Source organism: Neoarius graeffei, chromosome 2 (assembly GCF_027579695.1).
Source record: "Neoarius graeffei isolate fNeoGra1 chromosome 2, fNeoGra1.pri, whole genome shotgun sequence".
Taxonomy (NCBI): domain Eukaryota; kingdom Metazoa; phylum Chordata; class Actinopteri; order Siluriformes; family Ariidae; genus Neoarius; species Neoarius graeffei.
Genome location: NC_083570.1, coordinates 13,596,443 through 13,622,251, shown reverse-complemented (window position 1 = coordinate 13,622,251; position 25,809 = coordinate 13,596,443). Strand labels below are relative to the sequence as shown.

The 25,809-nt window shown below is 41.2% G+C and overlaps 1 protein-coding gene across 2 annotated transcripts in view; it reads left to right on the top strand.

Moving 5' to 3' along the window:
- The window catches only part of lpin1b (lipin 1b), a 34,524-nt gene that overhangs the window by 7,048 nt on the left and 1,667 nt on the right, over positions 1–25,809 (top strand). For both annotated transcript variants that reach the window (XM_060913862.1, XM_060913863.1), the window contains 16 exons: positions 1,819–2,018; positions 6,242–6,325; positions 6,416–6,536; positions 6,660–7,044; positions 7,149–7,242; positions 7,314–7,501; positions 7,588–7,681; positions 14,231–14,300; positions 14,915–15,007; positions 15,082–15,149; positions 15,226–15,385; positions 15,609–15,757; positions 16,333–16,419; positions 20,458–20,610; positions 23,022–23,136; positions 23,690–23,793. In XM_060913862.1, coding sequence (XP_060769845.1) covers positions 1,819–2,018; positions 6,242–6,325; positions 6,416–6,536; positions 6,660–7,044; positions 7,149–7,242; positions 7,314–7,501; positions 7,588–7,681; positions 14,231–14,300; positions 14,915–15,007; positions 15,082–15,149; positions 15,226–15,385; positions 15,609–15,757; positions 16,333–16,419; positions 20,458–20,610; positions 23,022–23,136; positions 23,690–23,793 — 2,165 coding nt within the window. The remainder of the gene's footprint in view (positions 1–1,818; positions 2,019–6,241; positions 6,326–6,415; positions 6,537–6,659; positions 7,045–7,148; positions 7,243–7,313; positions 7,502–7,587; positions 7,682–14,230; positions 14,301–14,914; positions 15,008–15,081; positions 15,150–15,225; positions 15,386–15,608; positions 15,758–16,332; positions 16,420–20,457; positions 20,611–23,021; positions 23,137–23,689; positions 23,794–25,809) is intronic.

The window sequence follows — 25,809 nt, the reverse complement described above, 5'->3', positions numbered from 1 at the left end:
TAAGTAGGTCAAATGGGAACTTGGTACTCTGTGTGTGTGGTTAGTAAATGGGGAGCTATGCTCAGTACTAGTGCATCTCAAAAAATTAGAATACCATGAAAAAGTTCCTTTTTTTTCATAATTTAATTCAAAAAGGTAAACTTTCATATATTCATTACATGTAAAGTGAAATATTTAAAGCCTTTTTTGTTTTAATTTTGATGATTATGGCTTATAGCTCATGAAAATCAGAAATCCAGTATCTCAAATTATTAGAATATTCCCTACGATCAATCAAAAAAAGGATTTACAATACAGAAACGTCCAACTTCTGAAAAGTATATTCATTTATACACTCAGTACTTGGTTGGGGCTCCTTTAACGTGAATTGCTGTATCAATGCGGTGTGGCATGGAGGTGATCAGTCTGTGGCACTGCTGAGGTGTTATTGAAGCCCAGGTTGCTTTGATAGTGGCCTTCAGCGTATCTGTATTTTTGGGTCGGGTGTTTCTCATCTTCCTCTTGACAATACCCCATAGATTCTCTATGGGGTTCAGGTCAGGCAAGTTGGCTGGCCAATCAAACACAGTAATATCATGGTCAGCAAACCATTTGGTAGTAGTTTTGGCACTGTGGGTAGGTGCTAAGTCCTGCTGGAAAAGGAAATCAGCATCTCCAAAAAGCTCATCAGCAGATGGAAGCATGAAGTGCTCTAAAATCTCCTGGTAGATGGCTGTGTTGACTTTGGACTTGATAAAATACAGTGGACCAACACCAGCAGATGACATGGCACCCCAAATCATCACAGACTGTGGAAACTTCACACTGGGCTTCAGACACCTTGGATTCTGTGCCTCTCCACTCTTCCTCCAGACTCTAGAACCGTGATTTTCCAAATTAAATGCAAAATGTACTTTCATCTGAAAAGAGGACTTTGGACCACTGAGCAACAGTCCATTTCTTTCTCTCCTTAGCCCAGATAAGACACTTCTGACATTGTCTCTGGCTCAGGAGTAGCTTGATATTAGGAATGCGAAAGTTGTATCCCCTTTCTTGAAGATGTCTGTTCGTGATGGGTCTTGATACACTGACACCAGCCTCAGTCCACTCCTTCTGAAGCTCTCCCAAGTTCTTGAATCAACTTTTCTTGACAATCCTCTCAAGACTGCGGCCATCCCTGTTGCTTGTGCACCTTTTCCAGCCACCCTTTTCAGCAATGACCTTTTGTGGCTTACCCTCCTTGTGGAGGGCATCAGTGATCATCTTCTGGACAACAGTCAAGTCAGCAGTCTTCCCCATGATTGTGGTTGTGTGTACTGAACTAGACCGAGAGATGCACTGTGTTCATACTGTTTTACTCAAACTCGAAATGAAATATTCTAATATTTTGAGATGTTTTTGTACTGTATGCCATACTGATTAAAATTAAAATAGAAAAATGCTTGAAACATTTTAGTTTATGTGTAATGAGTCTATAATATACAACATTTTCAATTTCTTAAATAACTGATGGAAAATATTCAACTTTTTCACAATATTCTAATTTTTTGAGATGCACTAGTATGTTTTCAACCCAAACACAGAATCATACATACACGCTAAGGTTTGCTTTGAATAAGAAAGACGCTTGCTAAAAAAAATTCTCAAAGTTGTTTAAACCTGTTGTGTGTTTGAAAAGCCAGGAGCCAATGAGGATAAAGCTGCAGATCGTTAATTTAGTATTTACAACCTGTCTTACAATGGGTGTCAATATTTTTTTGGAGCGCAAACATATTGGGTATGATGCAAGCCTGTATCATATGTGTACAAGTTGTATTGACGGCAGTGGTCACTGTACAGGAAGTGGTGCCCTCGTACCTGGCCACGTCCCCCATCCAGATGCTGGGTCCCGAAAGCGGAGCGGCGAAGCGCAGGAGGAAGAGGAGGAGGAAGTCCAAAGTGGACAGCTTGAAGAGAGAGACGAGCGAGGAGTACTCGGAGTATGAAACAGTCTTCTCTATCGACATGAGCTCGCACGAAGGAGACGACGAGCATAACGGGTAACGAGAGAGAGAGATGTGAGGTGGAGCATTTTTATTTTAATATTAACACCAAAGGTGGACAGTAACAAAGTGCATTTACTTGAGTACTGTACTTAAGTACACTTTTTTTTTTTTTTTGGAGCATCTGTACTTTACTTGAATTTTTTATTTTTTTTGGGGGGGAAACTTACACTGAGTGCAGAATTATTAGGCAAGTGAGTATTTTGACCACAACATCCTTTTAATGCATGTTGTCCCACTCCAAGCTGTTTAGGCTTGAAAGCCTACTACCAATTAAGTATATCAGGTGCTGTGCATCTGTAATGAGAGGGGGTGTGGTCTAATGACATCAACACGCTATATCAGGTGTGCATAATTATTAGGCAACCTCTTTTCCTCTGGCAAAATGGGTCAGAAGAGAGATCTGACAGACTTTGAAAAGTATAAAATTGTGAGATGTCTTGCAGATGGATGCAGCACTCTTGAAATTGTGAAGATGTTGAAACGTGATCACCGAACAATCAAGCGTTTCATTGCAAATAGTCAACAGGGTCGAAAGAAGCGTGTGTGGGGGGGAAAAAGGCGCAAAATAACTGCACATGTTCTATGGAAAATCAAGCGTGAAGCTAACAAGCAGCCATTAGCATCCAGTTCTGCCATATTCCAGAGTTGCAACATTCCTGGAGTGTCAAAGAGTACAAGGTGTGCAATACTGAGGGACATGGCCAAGGTAAGGAAGGCTGAAAAACGACCACCACTGAGTAAGGCACACAAGATAAAACGTCAAGACTGGGCCAAGAAATATCTTAAGACTGATTTTTCTAAGGTGCTGTGGTCTGATGAGATGAGAGTGACTCTTGATGGGCCAGATGAATGGGCCTGTGGCTGGATCAGTAATGGGCACAGAGCTCCACTCTGACTCAGACGCCAGCAAGGTGGAGGTGGAGTACTGCTATGGGCTGGTATCATCAAAGACGAGCTTGTTGGACCTTTTCGAGTTGAGGATGGACTCAAACTCAACTCCCAGACCTACTGCCAGTTCCTGGAAGAAACCTTCTTCAAGCAGTGGTATAGGAAAAAGTCAGCATCTTTCAAGAAGAACATGATTTTCATGCAGGATAACGCTCCATCTCATGCGTCCAAATACTCCACTGCATGGCTAGCCAGTAAAGGTCTGAAAGGTGAAAAAAATAATGACATGGCCCCCTTGTTCACCTGACCTAAACCCCATAGAGAACCTGTGGTCCATTATAAAACGTGAGGTCTACAAAGAGGGAAAACAGTACACCTCTCTGAACAGCGTCTGGGAGGCCGTGGTTGCTGCTGCACACAATGTTGGTCGTGAACAGATAAAGAAATTGACAGAATCTATGGATGGAAGGCTTTTGAGCGTCCTCATGAAGAAGGGTGGCTATATTGGTCACTGATTTGTTTTTGTTTTGTGTTTGAATGTCAGATATGTTTATTTGCAAATCTGGAGTTGTCATATCAGTGTACCTGGTGAAAATAAATAAGTGAAATGGCTACATATTTGGTTTTTATTAAGTTGCCTAATAATTCTGCACAGTGAAAGTTACCTGAACACATGCATATTCTCCTAAAATGGCCAAAACTAAAAACACCCCACTCTAACTTCCATACATATTCAGCTTTGATATTTGAGTCTTTTTGTTTGATTGAGAACATAGTTGTTGTTCAATAATAAAACTAATCCTCAAAAATACAACTTGCCTAATAATTCTGCACTCCGTGTATGACTTCCCTCCGTTTGAAAGACAAATATCGTACTTTTTACTCCACTACATTTCTATCAAGGTCCTTGTTACTATGAAGCGGCTTTAAAAGTGGATGTTTTTTTATCTTTTCTAAAACGTGATTTGGTTTTTTCGCAGGCGACACTGAGACAGCCGATCAGTAATCACTAGGGTCACGTCACGTCCATAGACCGTATAAAATCAAGTTCAGTGATTTTTTTTTTTTTTTTTTTCCTCAGCAGCATTATTTAACACGATCAGTTGATGGTAGAATGGAAGTGCGCGGTTCTTCTGTGGAACGCATGCACTCATGGCTTTAGAACCCGTGTTTTCAGTTTTCTGAAAGGATTAAAGATCCGTTTCGTTTTAAATGTTTGCCGAAAATGAACCACGTCACGGGCTACAAAAACTCACCATCCGACTTGCGGAAGCATATTGAGGGTTATAAACATTTTATTCCAAGAGAAAGCTTGCAACGAAGTTATCCGTGCTTTTAGAGCTAGGGATAACGTTGCAATAGTGATGCGGTCTGTCGAATCAAATGACTTTCTATGGATTTGCCCGCCAAGTTGCCGTAGCCTTGTCCACGGCTAACGCTAACACACAGCTAGTTAGCTTGGACGCTGTTAGTTAGCATGTAAAAACGGAGTTATGCTACGATGAATAATGTTAACTTATCTGAATGTGTTTCAGCATAATCTTGCCAAATAAACAGAATGTAGAAATCTTTCTTTTCTAGTAGCGTTAGCTACCCGATATGATTCAAGTTTGAAAAGTTTGCTAGCATGTCAGGTGGAGCTTCACTGACTAGCTAGCTTAATGTTAAACCACCATGATGCACAGCATGTTTTATTTTGTGAATTCACATTGCCGTTAGGTTTTGTAAGCGTTGTGGCAATAATACAATGATGCGTTGACAGAAAATGTACTTGAGTATTTTTCAAAGGAAGTACTTGAGTAAAAAATTTGACTGGACAGTTTTCACTTGTATCAGAGTAACATTTAACTAGTGGGATCTGTAGTTTGACTGACTTAAGTAATGAAGTTGGGTACTTTGTCCACTTCCTGTTTAAAACACACACACCACAGCCAGTGACACTTTATAAGCCACTAGGAGTTTAAATGTCAGCATTAGATAGTGATGACTGAAAATAAATGAGTTGAGAGAGAGAGGATGTGAAAGTGTCTTGTCTACACACACTTGATGCGCTTGCACGTCTGATTAAATCCATATCGTCTCTTGTCTTCCTGTCTCAGTTTCACATGACGCAAGCGCATACAGCTCTCTCTTGCTCTCTCTCGCATGCGCGCGCACACACACACAGAGAAAGTGGAGTAGGGCCCTGCACTCCCGCAGGAGTCCCGCGGGACCCGACGCAAAGCAGTGCGGCGCGGGACAAATTTTGAAAGCTCATTGCGGACGCGGGCGGGAGGGGAAGTGCACAATGCGGGCGGGAGAGGTGATGAGCTGCAGTCCCGCTAACTAAAAACGTGTTTAAAATAAAATTTATAAATTATTAATTTATGTCTATTGTATATAACTTGTGCTGGATATTTTATTTGGCATTAATAAAAACATTTTAAGATGCCTAAATTTGCGGATGTGGTCTGATCTCGCGTACGTTTCCGATTCCTTTCCACTCTTCTGTGTTTGAGATCTCCGATCATGGCAGAAGAGCAGAGCTCCTCTAGTGAAGCTTGCAGTGCTTCAGAAGCAAGTGCTGCTTTAAAAAGAGGTACATTTACCGTTAAGTCAAGAGTATTAGTCCTAAGTATTAAATAAAGTATTAAAAAGGACTGTGTATCGCACAGATTGTTCAATTTAAAGCTAGAAATAGACAGTGTATAATCTGAGGAGCTGGTTGTGTTTGCGCAGCACTTCATATGAGAGGAGAATGAAATTGCGGTTGGAATCATAACGCCACAGACTCGGGAGTGCGCAAAGCGAGAGCTGTCAATCAAAGCGAGAGCTGTCAATCATGAGCGCATGCAGCGCTCAACTTGGAATGTGTCAGCAGAATGTCAGAGTCTAAACAATAAACTTACAATAAATGAAGGATCGGTCAGTGGAGAGCTCAGCTAAGCTCAGCATGTTTAATTCCCCAAGCCAATGGCAAGAACTTTCGTGAGAAATAACGCGAACGTCTGCATCATGCGGGTTTGCGGGCGGGAGCGGGACTGAAAATCATAATTCTTTGCGGGAGCGGGACTGAAAATTCTGTCCCACGCAGACCTCTAAAGTGGAGGTCTTCAGAAGGCTGTCGTCTGACTGCATGCAGGCATCACGTGTTTACCCGATCTCCCCTTTAATCTCCAATAAACAGGTTCACACACAGACAGGCATTTTGTACGTCTAGATTTTTATCATTTTACCTCAAATATGGACGGGAGGGAAGGAGAGATGGAATGAATGAGATGAGGGACTGGAGTGTTTCAAATAAGCATGCAAAAGCAGACCATTTTGCATGTGCGTGTTCTGTGTTCTAGGATTTCTTTGAAGGAATCTGTGAATAGTCACACACAGAATGCTGTGTATCCTCGCTCTGATGGTGACTGGTCACCTATACAGAGGTACACACACACACCACATACGAGTTTGTGAACAGTGTACTAGTTGTATTATTAATGACGAAATGAATACCGCTCTCTCTTTCTCTGCAGCCCTAATGTGTCTCGCCCCTGCTCGCCCAAGAGTGACTCTGAGCTCCTCGCTAAAGCCGGCAAGAAGAAGCAGCAGGACCAAGACGAGGCCATGCTCTGGGCCTGGGGAGAGCTGCCTCAGGTACTGGCCTCACACCAGCACTGATCTCAGCTCTATCAGATCAGTATGTTATACCGCACCTGGAAATTGTCCCATCGTTAATTCGACTCGCGGCCTAAAGTCAGTATACTTTTACATCTACAGCTGTCCTCTAAACCCAGTCTTCCTGCTGCACGGCCCGTCCCAGTTCCCATTTTGGCCAACACGCACTTCAGAGTCATCCCTGCTGCGCCAGCTGCTAATGATCATCACCATGGCAACGGTGACACATCTCTATCCCAGGTCATCCCTGCAGACAAGGATGGCAGGATGGACACGGACGATGCAGGACCGCTGAGCAGGAGCGACGAGCCAATGAGAACGCAGAACAGCCCTAAAGAAAGGGACCCAGAAAACGAGACGACGAGAACAGAGGCCGAGACGGTGGCAACATTAGCAGCGTGTTTGGTGTCGGAAGTCGAGGAAAGGGGTGTGACCAGTGTAGGGCCCCACCCACAAGGCAAAACTGATTCACCTTCTAAGAGAAAAGGTAACGGACTGATGGGTGTTTCTTGTAACATCCGGGTTATTTAATGAGCAAGCGTTCAGTTCAGTAAAAGTCACACTGCTACGTATTCACTCTCTACGCTACAGATAAGAGAAGCCGCCATCTTGGTGCCGACGGTGTGTATCTTGATGACATCACAGAGCTGGAGCCAGAAGTAGCGGCGCTCTACTTTCCAAAAAGGTACGTCACATCGCTTCAGTTCTGTCTGTCTGGCTTTAACGATCTTTATTTAACGGTTTCCATGTTGACAGTGAGAACAGCGGTGCAGGGCGTGCGTGCTGTGAGGGCACGTTACGCAGCATGAGCATGTCTCCTCCGTCCATGGGAAGTTCAGGAGCGGACAGCGGCGTGGACAGTTACTCGGATCAGCCCGCTGACCTGCCCTCTATCGCCCTCTCCTTGTGTGGAGGATTGACTGACAGCAGAGAGATCACTACAGGTACACACACACACACGCGCTTATACGCACACATGTACACAAAAACACCCTAATCTGATTTTACTGCTGTTTGTTTGCCCATCTAGAGCACTTCCAGGAGAAGGCGCTTTCCTACCAGCAGTTTGCAGAGAACCCCACCCTCATAGACGACCCGAAGCTGGTGGTCAAAATCGGCTCTAAGTGAGGGACACTTACATGTATCACCTCCACAACACGCATCGCAAAAAGCTGTATTTATTGTGTATAATCTTAATCCAGTGCAGCTGATTCTGATTCATCAGTCCAGATGTTCCGAGTGATAACTCTGTAATAACTCCAGGACTAGCTTGTAATCATATAAATATAAAATAAATACAGACTGTGACTCAAGTCACGGTAATTTGCGCTAGCTGTTAGAAAGCGGAACGTCTGGTCACTGGTCAGGCAAACAGTCCAAATTGGCAGGCATAAATCAAACGATAAATAAGCAGTACAATGGTGCCTGAAAGTTTGTGAACCCTTTAGAATTTTCTATATTTCTGCATAAATATGACCTAAAACAACAGATTTTCCCTTAAGTCCTAAAAATAAAGAGAACCCGGTTAAACAAATGAAACAAAAATATTATACTTGGTCATTTTATTTATTGAGGAAAATGATTCAATATTGCATATCTGTGAGTGGCAAAAGTATGTGAAGCTTTGCTTTCAGTATCTGGTGTGACCCCCTTGTGCAGCAATAACTGCAATTAAATGTTTCCGGTAACTGTTGATCAGTCCTGCACACCGGCTTGGAGGAATTTTAGCCCATTCCTCCTTACAGAACAGCTTCAACTCTGGGATGTTGGTGGGTTTCCTCACATGAACTGCTTGCTTCAGGTCCTTCCACAACATTTCGATTGGATTAAGGTCAGGACTTTGACTTGGGCATTCCAAAGCATTCTTCTTTAACCATTCTTTGGTAGAACGACTTGTGTGCTTAGGGTCGTTGTCTTGCTGCACGACCCGCCTTCTCTTGAGATTCGGTTCATGGACAGATGTCCTGACATTTTCCTTTAGAATTTGCTGGTATAATTCAGAATTCATTGTTCCATCAATGACGGCAAGCCGTCCTGGCCCAGATGCAGCAAAACATGCCCAAACCATGATACTACCACCACCATGTTTCACAAATGGGATAAGGTTCTTATGCTGGAATGCAGTGTTTCCCTTTCTCCAAACATAACGCTTCTCATTTAAACCAAAAAGTTCTATTTTGGTCTCATCTGTCCACAAAACATTTTTCCAATAGCCTTCTGGCTTGTCCACGTGATCTTTTAGCAAACTGCAGACGAGCAGCAATGTTCTTTTTGGAGAGCAGTGGCTTTCTCCTTGCAACCCTGCCATGCACACCATTTGTTGTTCAGTGTTCTCCTGATGGTGGACTCATGAACATTAACATTAGCCAATGTGAGAGAGGCCTTCAGTTGCTTAGAAGTTACCCTGGGGTCCTTTGTGACCTCACCGACTATTACACGCCTTGCTCTTGGAGTGATCTTTGTTGGTCGACCACTCCTGGGAAGGGTAACAATGGTCTTGAATTTCCTCCATTTGTACACTGTAGGTGCATTTGGTAATTGAGTGATCAATCTCATTAAATCTGAAGGTTAATAATTAATTATTGTCATTAAATCAGTCATGGAATCAGTCTCATTAATTAATACCATTAATTTTGGTGCTTAATAATAAATTACCAAGCAGTTAAATTATGGTATACTCCAAATTATTATGATCACTTACCGTATTACATAACTTGTATGCACCTTTTTAGAATTCTTTGGAGATTGGGCAACTTCATAAATATTAAGCACAACAAATAAATACACAGTTTCAATAATAATGGAATGTATTATAAAGATGAAAAATGGATAATAGCAGATGGAATAATTATATACAAATATGATTGTGTGTAAAAGGCCCTATGGCCTGAGCAGAAGGCTAGCGTGGGATGCTAGCTAGGTATGTTCGTGCGTGTCCACGTGGTGTAGGGATCACCGCGTGGGATTTGAGAACAAAGGAGTTAGCATGGATTGCTAGCTAAGGTGTGTTTGTGGGTGTGAGGCCTTGTGTAGCTAAGCTAAGACAAAGGAAAGCTAGCTAAGGTGTGTTGTGAGGCCTTGTGTAGCTAAGCTAAGACAAAGGAAAGCTAGCTAAGGTGTGTTTGTGAGTGTGGGGGAGGGCCACCATGTGTTCCCTTGAGACAATACACTTAGCCCTGGAGGCTAATGGGACAAAAGAATTAGGCTAATTTCACTAGCTTATAACAGTACTAGATCCACTGAAATCTTGATGCGGTTAAGATGTATAAGAATGAAATTGAGGATATTAGTAAAGAATAAAGAGAAGCATGCACAGCCTATCTATTAAACAATTGAGAGATTAACAAAATAACAATCATCAGAGATTAACAAAATATAACAATCATCAATTCAACACGCTGCGTGTCGAACAGTGTAAACAATTAAAACCGTTCCTGAGTTTAAATTCACACTACTTCAATAAAAGCTAATTCCTAAGAGTAGTCTTTATTATGCCCAAAAATGCCAAGTCTTACTTCCGTATTTTGCTTCTACGCGAGATTGAGAAGATGTCCCGAGACTTTTGGAGTTTTCACCGTTGTGGAGATCTCCATGAGTCACAGGGAATTTCTTGGAGAGGCGGAGTTCACAGGAGCCCGTAGAGACTTCTGTAGAAAAACAAAGAATTCTTGGTCCGATGCTTCATAGCTCGTGGGAAGAAAATCTTTGTAGAACAATGTGCACAGCGCTTCAGTTAAGAAAGAGTCCAGCCGCTCTCAACTTTGAAATAAACTGCCTTTGGGCGGCAGTCGTGACGTCACTTCTAATACGAATAAAACCGGTTGTAACTCAAGCTGAGTTTAAAAATCGCGTGATTCTGGATTTTTACCGTGGCCAGTGGTAAGAAAGAAATCGCGCTAAATCGTGGATCTTGCAAGAAAGAGGTCTTTTCTGGTTTGCTCGCGGAGTGAGCAATTCCTCCTTGTGTCCGCAGACCGCTGGTCCTGAGACGGAAGGAGGAAGAGCGGAAGTGGTGTTCCGTTATTTATGCCTTCATGGAGGATGTGATGTTGGTGATCCCGCCCACGCGTGACGTAGGTCAACACGGAAGTTGGCTGATGGGAAATGTAGTCTCTTAAAGAGACGGGCTGTATGTACCTACAACACAATCTGTCTGACTGTGGATTGGTGGAGCCCAAACTCTTTAGAGATGGTTTTGTAACCTTTTCCAGCCTGAGGAGCATCAACACTTTTTCTGAGGTCCTCAGAAATCTCCTTTGTTCGTGCCATGATACACTTCCACAAACGTGTTGTGAAGATCAGACTTTGATAGATCCCTGTTCTTTAAATAAAACGGGGTGCCCACTCACACCTGATTTTCAATCAATGGGATGACAACACCGGACTCAAATTTCACCTTCAAATTAACTGCTAATCCTAGAGGTTCACATACTTTTGCCACTCACAGATATGTAATATTGGCTCATTTTCCTCAATAAATAAATGACCAAGTATAATATTTTTGTCTCATTTGTTTAACTGGGTTCTCTTTTTACCTACTTTTAGGACTTGTGTGAAAATCTGATGATGTTTTAGGTCATATTTTCTTTATTTCTGCATAAATTCTACAGGGCTTACAAACTTTCAAGCAGCACTGTAGGTCAGGCGAGGCACAAACAGAACATCGTAGGCACAGACAAAGGCGGAATCAAAGGATGGGGAACAGGAATCAGAAAACCAGGAAATCAAACGACAAAGGGCTCGGTAATGTGTCTAAACAACTCAATACTTCGCAACCCGAGTTAGCCTTTGGTGTCCTTATGTATGCGCGCTGATTGCGCCTTAATCCAGTGCCGGTGTGCGTCTTTAGCAGCACACGCATGTGAGTCAGTTTGCAATGTGTATGGGTGTGACAGCCCCGAATAGATCTGGAACGGTAAGTGAGAGAGAGTGATACTTGGTGAGGAAAAGTTGCATCCTGCCGCCCTGAACAAAATTAAAAAAAAAAAATTCATGAAAATTGGCAGAGTTGTAAGTAATTGAGGGGGTAGTAATCCCAGTTTTTCATGGATCGCTCCGGTTGGGTGATCCGGATCACCACCAAAAGTCATAGTGACGTAATTCAGCCCAAAGGTATTCTTCATGTGAAATTTGGTGGTGACTGGTTGAAAACCGAGGGAGAAATGGCATCCTAAAAATGTTAGAAGAATTAAGCAGAAAGATCCAGAGTGAGAGTAACAATTTGCGCCAGCGCTGCGAGTGCAAATTAATTATAAATTGAAGACTAGAGGAGCTATCTGAATGTCAGTTTGCGCCCTCTTCTGCCAGGGAATTGCAACTGCGACAAAAAACGAGCAAACTTTTAGCGTGAAGAAACGAGTGAGCTCTTTTGCTAATCCGTTTTTCTAAGGTAACAATTCCATCCCCCCCCAGGTGTAAGAATACACTGGGAAAACTCACCTTAAACATTAAATAAATAAATTAATAAATATGAAGTAAAGATTGTACCTGTTAAAGTCACGCTTTTAATCAATATTCTAGGTTGAATCGGTGGCTTCTGGAGTAAAGAGCCATGTAACAAGGAGGACGTTGTATTTTCAGTCTGTCAGAAATGCCAAATAAAGACTTGATCGTGTTTTGTTTTGTGGCTGACTAGCTATCTGTTACGTACACTACCGTTCAAAAGTTTGGGGTCACCCGGACAATTTTGTGTTTTCCATGAAAAGTCACACTTTTATTTATTTACCACCATAAGTTGTAAAATGAATAGAAAATATAGTCAAGCCATTTTTCTGGCCATTTTGAGCATTTAATTGACCCCACAAATGTGATGCTCCAGAAACTCAATCTGCTCAAAGGAAGGTCAGTTTTATAGCTTCTCTAAAGAGCTCAACTGTTTTCAGCTGTGCTAACATGATTGCACAAGGGTTTTCTAATCATCCATTAGCCTTCTGAGGCAATGAGCAAACACATTGTACCATTAGAACACTGGAGTGAGAGTTGCTGGAAATGGGCCTCTATACACCTATGGAGATATTGCACCAAAAACCAGACATTTGCAGCTAGAATAGTCATTTACCACATTAGCAATGTATTATTATAATAATAAGTTCAACTTATAGAGCGCCTTTCAAGAAACCCAAGGACGCTTTACAATTATAGACAAAGAAAAAAATAATAACAATAAAAAAATAAATAAATAAATGAATAAATAATAAAAAATAAAAGTAAAAAGTCCACCAAGTAGGGGTCAGGATGTAATTCCAGTGGTGTAGCAGCCACAGTCCCACCAAAAGGCGCATGAAAACGAGTCCCACATCTCCAGCACAGCCGCCGTGACGCCGTCAGCCACATCGCTCAAACACCACGCCGTGGATCCACACAGCGAGCAGAGAAGCTCCGCCACGCAGTGCGCTGGTGTGTCCCAAACCGCCTGCACAGCCGCCGCGACGCCACCGAGCAACATCGCTCGGAACATCACGCCAAGCATTAAAGCGCAGAGCGCTGGACAACCACGAATGTTAAATGAGCAGCGAGCTCACTGCAGTCCATAGCTGGGAGCGCAGGCATCGCCCACAGCAAACCAAGGCCTGGAGGGAACCAACGCCCAAAACTGGGTCCGGAGCTACACCACAACCGGCGGACAAAACACTCAAACATCAAACTACACAAACACACAGAAAAAATAAATAAATAAAATGAAAATTGAAAGAAAATACAATTTAAAAAAAGCTCTGGTGAGAAGCGGCAGCCAGAATGTATAGAGTGTATTTCTGATTAGTTTAAAGTGATCTTCATTGAAAAGAACAGTGCTTTTCTTTCAAAAATAAGGACATTTCAAAGTGACCCCAAACTTTTGAACGGTAGTGTGTTTAACTTTATTCAGCCCTTTAAGGAAAGTTCACATTATAGCAGCTACAAATAGAACTGTATACGTGAAAATATTGCACAAAATTTAAATAATATACATTCACTTGCCACTTTAATAGGAACTTGTTCTTGGCTGCAGGACTGGAACCCAACGTGTTGTTCTGCTGTTGCATGCTGAGATGCTTTTCTGTTCATCACGGTTGTAAAGAGTGATTTTATATAGGAGTTACTATATCTTTCCTGGCAAAATAGCTCGAACCAATCTGGCTATTTTCCTCTGACCGCTCATCAACAAGGCGTTCCCCCACCCAGCCATAGAACTGTCGCTTGCTCACTTACTCGATGTTTTTTGTCTTTCGCACCATTTTGTGTAGCGACTGTTGTGTGTGAAAACCCCAGGAGATCAGCAGTTTCTGAAGTACTCAAACCAAAAATACTCATCTGGCTCAAACCAATACCCATGTCACAGTGAAAGAAAGAAAGTCACACTTCACTGCGAGATCACAATTTTTCCCGTTCGGATGTTTGAACATTGTGAACGTTAACCGAAGCTCTTGATTTTGTATCTGCGTGATCTGATGCATCGTGCTGCTGTCGTCGTCAAGGGAACGGCATCAAACAAAACAGCAGGTGGATGTCGGGGTGCTCCTAATAAAGTGGCCGGTGAGCGTATACTAAAATATTGTCCAGGAGAAAGTGTATGATTTTGGAGGGGAAAAAAAAGTAATAATCTTATAACACAGGTCAAACATAAGATAAATGACAAATTAAAACAGCACTGATATGTGCTTTTTTTTCCTCTCTCTCTTTCTTTGGTTTATTAGATATTATAACTGGAGCACTGCTGCGCCGATCCTACTGGCTATGCAGGTCTTTCAGAAACCGCTGCCGAAGGTAAAACAAACACACACACACACACACACACACACACACACACACACGTGAGCTAGACCTAAAAGATAGTGATGCGTGCACGTTTATATTACAAATGTAATAAAACGGCATCGCTGTGTGTTCACACGCACGCCCTGATACTCTGTGAGGTGAAAATAAACAAATTAATTGTTAATTAAATGATGAAATGGATTTGAGAAAAGTGCACATGGAAAAAGAGAGAATAAGTTTCATTTTATGAAATCATTTTTAAGGAAATTAAAGAGCTGTTTGCTCAGGCATATGCTTTGGGGGGGGGGGGGGAATAATTAGAACCCTTATTTAGGACCACGGTAACTGTAATCCATTCTAATATTAAATCTTTAAATATTGCATCCTGTAATCGTTCTCCCCTTTCCTTTCTCTTTCCTTGCTCTCTTGCTTCCCTGCTGTTCAGTTCTCCTGCTCGGCTTGCGTTCATTCGCTGCTGGAGTTTCTTCTGTCTTGTCTAACTGTAGCTTTTCCTCTTCCTGCATGAGTTTTGTTGTTTGAGGTTTTTTTTGTTTGTTTTTCTCCTTGAGATTTTCCGTTTGGTTGTTGAGGTTGTTTTTTGGCTCTGTGCACATCCCTCGCAGGTCACTGTGGAGAAGATCGTGAAGGAGAAGATGCCGAAGAAAGGAGGACGCTGGTGGTTCTCGTGGCGCGGGAGAGGAAGCGGCACCAAAACGGTACGCAGGCGCATCGCCACACCCTATTACAACAATCATGAATCCACACGTGATGCGTGGTTGGTGTCTTTCAGGATTCTACAACCATAAACAGACCCTCTGGAGGAGCTGAACATGCTGGGAAGATGGCTGCCATGAGCAGGTAGCTGTCTTTTATCAGCGACGATCAAGGCCACGTAGCGGTCTTGTATTCACGTTTGCATTTAATTTGCTCGCAGGCGGAACGATGAATCCTCCTCCTCCTCCTCCTCCTCCTCCTCCAGTGATGAAGAGCACCAATCAGCCAAACAGCCAGCCAGCTCCACCCAATCTGAGACCTCACTTAGCCAAGGGGGTGTGTCTTATAGGAAGACACTCCGCCTCACATCCGAACAGCTGGTAAGAACTTTCAAAGCGGTTGAAATGATTTGGGAAGGAGCAGCGTGAACCCTCCATATTTTAAACAAAAAAAAACCCATCTATTTAACAACAAACCATACACACAGAACTGTAACGACACACTTTATCCTATGATGCTCGTCGGTGTCTCGGAATTATGGTCAAAATATCATATTCGCTTTAAATAGCATGTTTTTTTTTTGTGTGTGTGCTCGTATCTCAGGCTAGCCTGCAATTAAAAGAAGGCCCCAATGATGTCATGTTCAGCGTCACCACTCAGTACCAGGGCACGTGTCGATGCGAAGGAACCATGTACCTGTGGAACTGGGACGACAAAATCATCATCTCCGACATCGACGGCACCATCACCAGGTGAGCAGTCCTGGGAAACATTCAAGAATTCTGGATTCTGATTGGCTCAAAGGTGTTGATTAAATTCCCTGTGACAGGAGTGAATCTGCACATCGATCAGTACTGGTCGATATTAGTGCACTCGTTATTGTTAGTTTCTATAGTAACACCTGACACACTGAGTAAAGTTTTCGATATGAATCATTGTACGGAAGGAGTCTCCAGTGTAAGCGTGTTGGAAAACTTCGTGTTTTACGCGTTTGTTTTTTTGTTACTATGATAAGCTGCATCTTTGTCGTCTTAAGTTCGAGAGAATAAAGAATGGCTGGTCAGGGAATGACTGTTTATAGCTGCTATAACGTAAGTCAAAACCGGAATATAAAACATCAGGATGTGCCGTTATAGGAAAATGATCAACTCAAAAAAAATAATTTTTTTTTCCACACACCACCATTGTCATATATTTTATTTTTTAAATATCTTGAAAGAAAAGACGGAAATTGTTGCTATGGAAGGATAAGTGATCCCGAAACTTTACAATTCATATATAATTACGTGTTTGTACGACGTTTGTGTACATCTGTCCGTTCCTGTAGATCGGACACGCTGGGACACATCCTGCCCACTCTGGGGAAAGACTGGACACACCAAGGCATCGCCCGCCTCTTCCACAAAGTCAGCCAGTAAGAACTGCTCATTCACCTGCCAATCACTAACACACGTTTATACAGTTAGGATCAAATTTAATCCTGTTCATCTCTCAGGAGCTGCTCAGAGGTTAATAAGAATAACTGAACGATGAAGCAGGACTTAAAAATGGTTCGTTAAAGCAAATTATAACTGAAGAAAGAGCTGAAGGTTTAACCCACAACCTTCTGGAAATGATCCTCATTAAAACCTTGATGGCTGAGATTTTGAATTTGGCGGCAGCAGCAGCATGGAAATAGAAATATTAATCTGTCTTTGTGAAAAATTAAACAAGGCCAAAATATTCTATCCTAATTTATTCATTTTTGTGTTGTAGTTAAGACCATAATTTTTAAAAAATTATTTATTTTTGTATTTTGGTCACCTTTAGTGTACACTGCTACTGTAGTGAACTATTTTAGTGAGGTGTGGCTGGGATTTTTTTTTTTTTTTTGTATCAATAACTTCAAATGAGTAATTTGAACCCAAACAGAACACAACCCTTATAAACACTGCCAACATTATTTTTAGTATCTTAGTCATTTTAGTACACATGCACTACCGTTCAAAAGTTTGGGGTCACCCAGACAATTTTGTGTTTTCCATGAAAAGTCACACTTTTATTTCCCACCATAAGTTGTAAAATGAATAGAAAATATAGTCGAGACATTTTTCTGGCCATTTTGAGCATTTAATCGACCCCACAAATGTGATGCTCCAGAAACTCAATCTGCTGAAAGGAAGGTCAGTTTTATAGCTTCTCTAAAGAGCTCAACTGTTTTCAGCTGTGCTAACATGATTGTACAAGGGTTTTCTAATCATCCATTAGCCTTCTGAGGCAATGAGCAAACACATTGTACCATTAGAACACTGGAGTGAGAGTTGCTGGAAATGGGCCTCTATACACCTATGGAGATATTGCACCAAAAACCAGACATTTGCAGCTAGAATAGTCATTTACCACATTAGCAATGTATAGAGTGGATTTCTGATTAGTTTAAAGTGATCTTCTTTGAAAAGAACAGTGCTTTTCTTTCAAAAATAAGCAAATTTCAAAGTGACCCCAAACTTTTGAACGGTAGTGTACAGTATTCTAGTCATTTAATACATATACAGTCCTGTGCAAAAGTGTTAGGCACATGTCGAGAAAAGCTGTCGACCAAAAATAACTTCAAAAATAATGAAATTAAATGTTTCAACATTTTAAAAAAAATACTGTAAACAGGAATCAGTAAGCCATAATAAGTGAAACAAAGTCAAGATTTTCTGTGAGACGACTCTTTGCTTTTATTTAAAAAATAAATAAATAATTAGCAGTCTGAGGTCCAGTGAGTGTAGTTTTATGCGGAAATGAGCTGTAGGTTTTACTGAGCATCTTACAGAACCAGCCACAGTTCTTCTGGACACTTTAACTGACTGTCACACTCGCTTCTTCATTTTGCACCAAAACCCACCAGCTAGAGGTCTGCGCGGGACAGAATTTTCAGTCCCGCTCCCGCAAAGAATTATGATTTTCAGTCCCGCTCCCGCCCGCGTCTGCCATATTTTGTCCTGCTCCCGCCCGCAAATCCCGCATGATGCAGACGTTTGCGTTATTTCTCACGAAAGTTCTTGTCATTGGCTTGGGGAATTAAACATGCTGAGCTTAGCTGAGCTCTCCACTGACCGATCCTTCATTTATTGTAAGTTTATTGTTTAGACTCTGACATTCTGCTGACACATTCCAAGTTGAGCGCTGCATGCGCTCATGATTGACAGCTCTCGCTTTGATTGACAGCTCTCACTTTGCACACTCGCACTCCCACTTCCGAGTCTGTGGCGTTATGATTCCAACCGCGATTTCATTCTTCTCTCATATGAAGTGCTGCACAACCACAACCAGCTCCTCAGATTATACACTGTCTATTTCTAGCTTTAAATTGAACAATCTGTGCGATACACAGTCTTTTTAATACTAGTTAATACTTTTTAATACTTAGGACTAATACTCTTGACTTTTTAACGGTAAATGTACCTCTTTTTAAAGCAGCACTTACTTCTGAAGCACTGTGAGGTTCACTAGAGGAGCTCTGCTCTTCTGCCATGATCAGAGATCTCAAACACGGAAGAGCGGAAAGGAATCGGAAACGTATGCGAGATTGGACCACATCCGCAAATTTAGGCATATTAAAATGTTTTTATTAATGCCAAATAAAATATCCAGCACAAATTATATATGATAGACATAAATTAATAATTTATTAATTTTATTTTAAACATGTTTTTAGTTCGCGAGACTGCAGCTTATCACCTCTCCCGCCCACGCCCGCATTGTGCACTCCCCCTCCCGCCTGCGCCTGCAATGAGCTTTCAAAATTTGTCCCGCGCCGCACTGCTTTGCGGCGGGTCCCGCGGGACTCCCGCGGGAGTGCAGGGCTCTACCACCAGCCTTCATTATGTTTTCTTTTTTAATCTGAAAAGTGCTCTCTTATAGAGCGTGCTACTCGGATACGACCCCCCGGTAACGTTTAAGTTTGTGCTGTAAATAAAAAATGAGCGTTTGGAATTCTAACATGGTTTTTGTACTGACTCGATAATGTAGAAGTCATAAAATGGAAATCTATAAGAAAGTTTATATTGGGGGGGGGCAGATGCCTAAGACTTTTGCACAGGTGTGTGTGCGCATACACTTTTTAAAAAAATATATATATTATTCCATGAAATCGAGTCATACATGAGCTGATGAGGCACAGCGCACCAAGTTGGCTATAAGCCATGTATGACGAGAATAATTGTGGATAGAATAAAACATTCGCTGGATTTTGAGAAACAGGGTATTTTTACTTTTTGCAAATTCGATAAATAAAAACTTGACACAAAACGTCTGACAAAATAATTTCTGCTTAGAGGGTAAACGAACCAGCAAAATGACTGGAGCAATTTGTGAAAAACTCTTGAAAAATAAAGATGCGTTCTTCCCATCAAATACTTTCATTCCATATTTTGTTGCCTTTTTTTTTTTGTATTTTTGGGGGTTTTGTTTTCGAGTAGAGTTTTTATTTCGTCCTCGGTTGGTTCAGCAACACGCTCTGCCATTTTGTTTTCCTCTACTCACGGTATATGAGGATAGCCTCGTAGTAGAATAGCCAATCAGGGCGCATGATTGCTCATATCCAGCGAGTGTGTGTGTGTAGGGAAACTTTGACCTGAACACAACAAAAATCTAATAAACACTACAACATGTTTGACACAATTTTTTAGGAGTTTAGTAAGTTTTATTGTATGTATTTTAGTGTATTTATTTGGTCAATTTTCATCCATGTTTATAATTTTTTTTTTTTTGTCAATTGCATAGTTATTTTACCTGTTTTAGCATACTTGAATGAATTTTAAATAAAGTATTTCTGACCCAAACACAAGATAAACATAACATTTGTATTTTAACCAAATTTAGCATTTGGGTGATTTTAGTATACTTGCTTTCGTAGTAGTAATAATAATAATAATTTCGTAATTTATATAGCACCATTTACATACAATGATCAAAAGCGCTTTACAATATCAAAAACAAATCGGTTACAAACAAAATATCTAAAATGTACAAAAACAATCTAAAATACAATAAAGTGTAAAATAATATGGCCACTAATAATAAAATTCATGAATGAAATCGAAATGCAGTCCTAAACAAATGCGTTTTTAATTCGTGTTTAAAAACACATTATGATTTGATTTCATGAAGATGAGGAGGATCCATTCCATAAAGTTGGTGCAGCGTAAGTAAAGGACCAAGCACCCTGCGTTTTACACATGTTGGAAGCTCCTCAGGAGATCAACAAGCTATTATTCGGCCATAAACAATATGAGCTCTTTTGCTTGATTATTAATTAAAGCATTATGATATGATGGAGCCAGTCCATGGATCGCTTTAACAGTAAGAACAAGAACCTTAAAAGAAATTTGATGTGTAACCGGCAACCCGTGGAGTTCATAAAGCGCTGAAGTGAATATAGTACACTTGGAAACAATATGATTTAAGTGTGTGTGTGTTGCAGAAACGGCTATAAGTTCATGTACTGCTCTGCGAGGGCGATCGGCATGGCGAACATGACCAGAGGATATTTACACTGGGTGAACGAGAGTGGCAGCATGCTGCCTCAGGGTCCTGTACTGCTCAGTCCCAGCAGCCTGTTCTCAGCACTGCACCGGTTAGAGAACACACACACACACACACGCGCGCACTCGTGCAAAGGACGGATGGTGGTGTTTGAGACTGATCTAATGGTGCTACATTATTCAGCGTGTCTCAGGATTACAGCACAAACACTGATCTCAGGTCACCTAACACTAACACACACACTATAGACAATACACACATCATATATAACTAACACATGCACATACATATATAACTAACACACACACGCACCATATATAACGTGCGTGCGCGCACGCGCGCACACACCACATACCAGAAACACACACACACTATAGACAATACACACATCATATATAACTAACACACACATGTATAACTAACACACACACACACACACCATATATAACATGCGCACACACACTATTGAGGTATTTCACCTGACGTCACAGGGTCACGTGACGCCCCGGTGTCCGCCATTTTGAACGTCAAGCTAGTTAATGTCAACAACAGTAGCTGGTATGTTACTGTAGCAATGTTTACGTTCAGTCATTTGGATGACTGTTAAAACCTTTCAGTCTCAAGTTTTTCCTTTACTGAGCTAGCGTGCGCCGGCCGCCGGCAGGCTAGCGCGCGCTAGCTCCCAGCTTGCCCGAGCGCGCTAGCTCAGTAAACTAGTAAATCCAGTAAAGGAAAAACTTGAGACTGAAAGGTTTTAACAGTCATCCAAATGACTGAACGTAAACATTGCTACAGTAACATACCAGCTATGATGTTGTTGACATTAGCTAGTGCTAACAGCTAGTTGCTAATACACTGCTACAACTACACCGACCCTAATAATACAGTTCTTGGTCATTGCCTGGTAACAGCAAATTTATAACAGGCCATGTCTCAACAGACTAAGAAGTTATTTCAATGACATTTAATAACATTTTGTTTATCCTGAGGACCGAAAGTAAATGAAAATGTGAACAAACCTTAGCTGTAATCAGATGGCGACCACCGGCTCCAGGGACGACCCGCTGATGTAGGCATGTTACCCAGCCTGACACAAAATATTTGTAGGTATCCAAACTCTATACGCTTTCAGATCAATACCTGTGTATGGCGATGGGTTTTTAACGACATAGGTATACAGATCCTGTGGGCCGAAGTCAGGTAAAGACGAAGGCTTTGTGTACTTCCGTACGTCAGTGAACAATCCTGGTGGAAGCAGGTAAACGTCGTTCTCTAAGCCTGCTAACCTCAATTTTTGCAAATGCCTCTCCCTCTGCTCGCCCTGTAAATGCCCTACGTCGCTGGATAGTGAAGGTGTTTTCTGCATCTCGCTCCTTTTTCTTTTATGTTTTTCGTTTGTCGCCTTCCTCGCATTCAAACTGATTCGAGCCGTGCCGTCCAAAATGGCAGCATCACATGACTTGGTCATGTGGGTGAAATACCTCAATAGACACTACATACTGTACACACAAAGAGGACGGATGGTGGTGTTTGAGACTGATCTAATGGTGCTACATTATTCAGCGTGTCTCAGGATTACAGCACAAACACTGATCTCAGGTCACCTAACACTAACACACACACTATAGACAATACACACATCATATATAACTAACACACGCACAAACATGTATAACTAACACACACACGCACCATATATAACGTGCATGCGCGCGCGCGCACACACCACATACCAGAAACACACACATACATACACACCACATACCAGAAACACACACACACTATAGACAATACACACATGTATAACTAACACACGCAATAGACAATACACACATCATATATAACTAATACACACGTGTATAACACACACAATAGACAATACACACATCATGTATAACTAACATACACACGTATAACTAACACACACGCGCACACACCATATATAACATGCGCGCACACACTATAGACACTACATACACACACAAAGAGGACGGATGGTGGTGTTTGAGACTGATCTAATGGTGCTACATTATTCAGCGTGTCTCAGGATTACAGCACAAACACTGATCTCAGGTCTCTCTCTCTCTCTCTCACACACACACACACCACATACCAGAAAAATACACACACACAGGACGGATGGTGGTGTTTGTGAGACTGATCTAATGCTGCTACATTATTCAGCGTGTCTCAGGATTGCAGCACAAATACTGATCTCGGATCACCCACACACACACCCCATACATACCAGAAAGACACACTATAGACACTACATACACACACAGAGGACGGATGGTGGTGTTTGAGACTGATCTAATGGTGCTACATTATTCAACGTGTCTCAGGATTACACCACAAACACTGATCTCAGGTCACACACACACAAAAAAAAAAAACACAAAATGCATACACACACACAGGATGGATGGTGGTGTTTGTGAGTCTGATCTAATGGTGCTATATTATTCATATATGAATGATATTTTTTTTTTTTAATTTTAGGGAGGTGATTGAGAAGAAGCCGGAGAAGTTTAAGGTGGAATGTTTGACTGACATTAAGAACCTGTTCTATCCAAACACACAACCTTTCTACGCTGCCTTCGGAAACAGAGCCACAGTGAGCACACACACACTTAACAACCCAATAAGATTAAGGACGCACATTTCTTCCAATGTACACACAGCTTTTGTAAATTATTCTCATATCTCAGGTGTCTGTACTGTGGTGTTTTTTTTTTTTTAAAATAAATAATTCTGCTCTACACTGGAAGTCATACAGAATTTTAATTACTTGTACAATATAAACGTCACTTCATTCAGTACTGAACAAACCACCGTTTTTGGATAGCGTTTTAAGCCACGAAGTGTTTGCCAGAATCATGTATACAAAAGAAATGTTATCTTGCTAATTAATAATCTATTAATTGGTTAATAATAATATGTTCAAGCTAATTAGTACGCATAATGAGAACAGTCCTTACTGACTTATTCCCTGTGGTGCTGAGAAATGTACGAATAATTTGGAGCGTGTTCTGTTTAAACAAACGATTGAAAGTTTTGCTTCAACTCTTCCAACCGTTTTTTTTTTTTCTTACGGATGATGTTTCACACAGGTATTCACTCTGTATTACATAAAATATCGTGTCCTGAGTATGATATGTTGTTTGCAGGACGTGTATTCATATAAGGAAGTGGGTGTGCCCTTAAACAGGATCTTTACTGTCAATCCGAAAGGAGAACTGGTACAGGAGCATGCCAAGACCAACGTGTCCTCGTAAGTACTGCGCACGAGATGGTGTCATACCTGTCAACCCTCCCGTTTTTCCCGGGAAATCCCTTATTTTGACTTATTTCCCGCTGTCTTCCCGTTTTTTTTATTTTCCCGAAAATATCCCGTATTTTCACAATATAAGTCAGTAGGTCCAGAATTCATGACGCGCCTCTGACAGGAGTTTACAGCAGGAAGTCGGCCCATGAATTCACGCCCCCGCCCTCTCAGGCATCAGTAATTACATAACTACGTCCGGAGGCGAGGCTGAATAAGTGATTAGGTCCAGTGTTGCCAGATTGGGCGGTTTCAAGTGCATTTTGGCGGGTTTTGAACATATTTTGGGCTGGAAAACGTCAGCAGTATCTGGCAACACTGATTAGGCCTGAGGTGAAGATAGCGATGCTAATAGCTAAGAAAAACATTAGCCTCTCTTTCTTTGATGATTTCAACAAGTGCGTGGCTGGAATGTTCCCAGACTCTTCCATCGCAAATAAATTTTCCATGGGGAAAACGAAAGCCTCCCAAATAACAGGGATGGCAATTTTCCGCCGAACGGCGGAAATCCGCCGTTTTGAATTTCAATTTTATCATTTTTGTGGAATGTCTAAATCCATAGAGAAAAGTTTTAGGGGGGGGTTAGGTACCTAACTTTTATTGCTGCTACCGAGATTAGTGTCAAATCGTATCGAAACCACATGTCTCACGAACAACGGAAGCTTCTATATCGAGTGTAACAATGAAAATAAGCAAACGAGTCTGTGATTGGTTGCGAAGTGAAGGATTCAACCAATGCGAAAGCATGTTTCATTTCACTGGCTGCCATTTTGCCTTTAGCTAAATGTCTTGCACGAGGTTTTGAGAGCATTGTTTTCTGCGGAAATATGAAGTTTTTATCACGAGATCAAGAAGCATCGGTGGCTGAAATTGACAAAAATGTCAAGAACAAATTTCGTTGGGATTGGCTACAGCGGACAGTTACTACGAAAGTGAAACTTGGAAAAAAGATCGAGGAGATCAGCGAGACGCTTGAACAGTTTATCAAGAAATGCGATTTGCCTGGCAAAGCATTTTGCATTTATTGTAACGATGTGATCAACTATGGATCCCGTGGCTGTGTGGCATTAATTGACCATGCTTCTAAGGTCAAATATGCCTGGGGCAGTCAGAGTAAGTTGTCTTTTTTTTCTATTAAACTTTAGATACTTACTTATTTTTATCATGTATTTTTCACACAATATACATGTAAAATGGCTAGAAAATAGGTAGAAGAGGCTAAAAAGGCTAAAGCGAACCCCCCGTTCGGAGTTTCAGCTGAAATAAAATTTTCCTGTTGCCATCCCTGAAATAATCAAAAGTAAGCTACACATGTTTACATTAAGTATGTCCTGGCTAAGACCTCATAAATAGCCTAGTGTAAACTAATTGGTGTATTAACTGTTTTATCCACTCATTGTCTATTTTATTTTCTATCTGAAACTTACCCATTTTAAATCACTCTTGGTTTAATATTTTTATTACTCTATCTATCTATCTATCTATCTATCTATCTATCTATCTATCTATCTATCTATCTATCTATCTATCCGAGGCCATGACTATGGTAAAACCATAATAAATTGCAATGGAATTGAATTTATTGACTGGTTATATAATGACCTTTCTTATTTTAACATAAGATATGTATTTTAGCCCTTAATTTGGGAAATAACTGGTACCACTGAAAGCAAATAAAAATAAATGTATAGTTTATTCACAAATGCACTCTATAAACCATAAGCATATTGAGTTTGGGTCTTGGCTATCACCAACATGCACCAGAGTACAGGAAATCACAAATACTAGATAGAAAATTGCCCCCCATTCAACTACACACCCACTTTTGGTGAAGGGTATGACTTTCCGAAATTTTCCCTTATTTTGAGTTAAAAATCTGGGAAATATCCCTTTTTTTTTTTTTTCAAACCTCAAAGTTGACAGGTATGGATGGTGTGTATCATTACGTTGTCGTATTTAGATGTG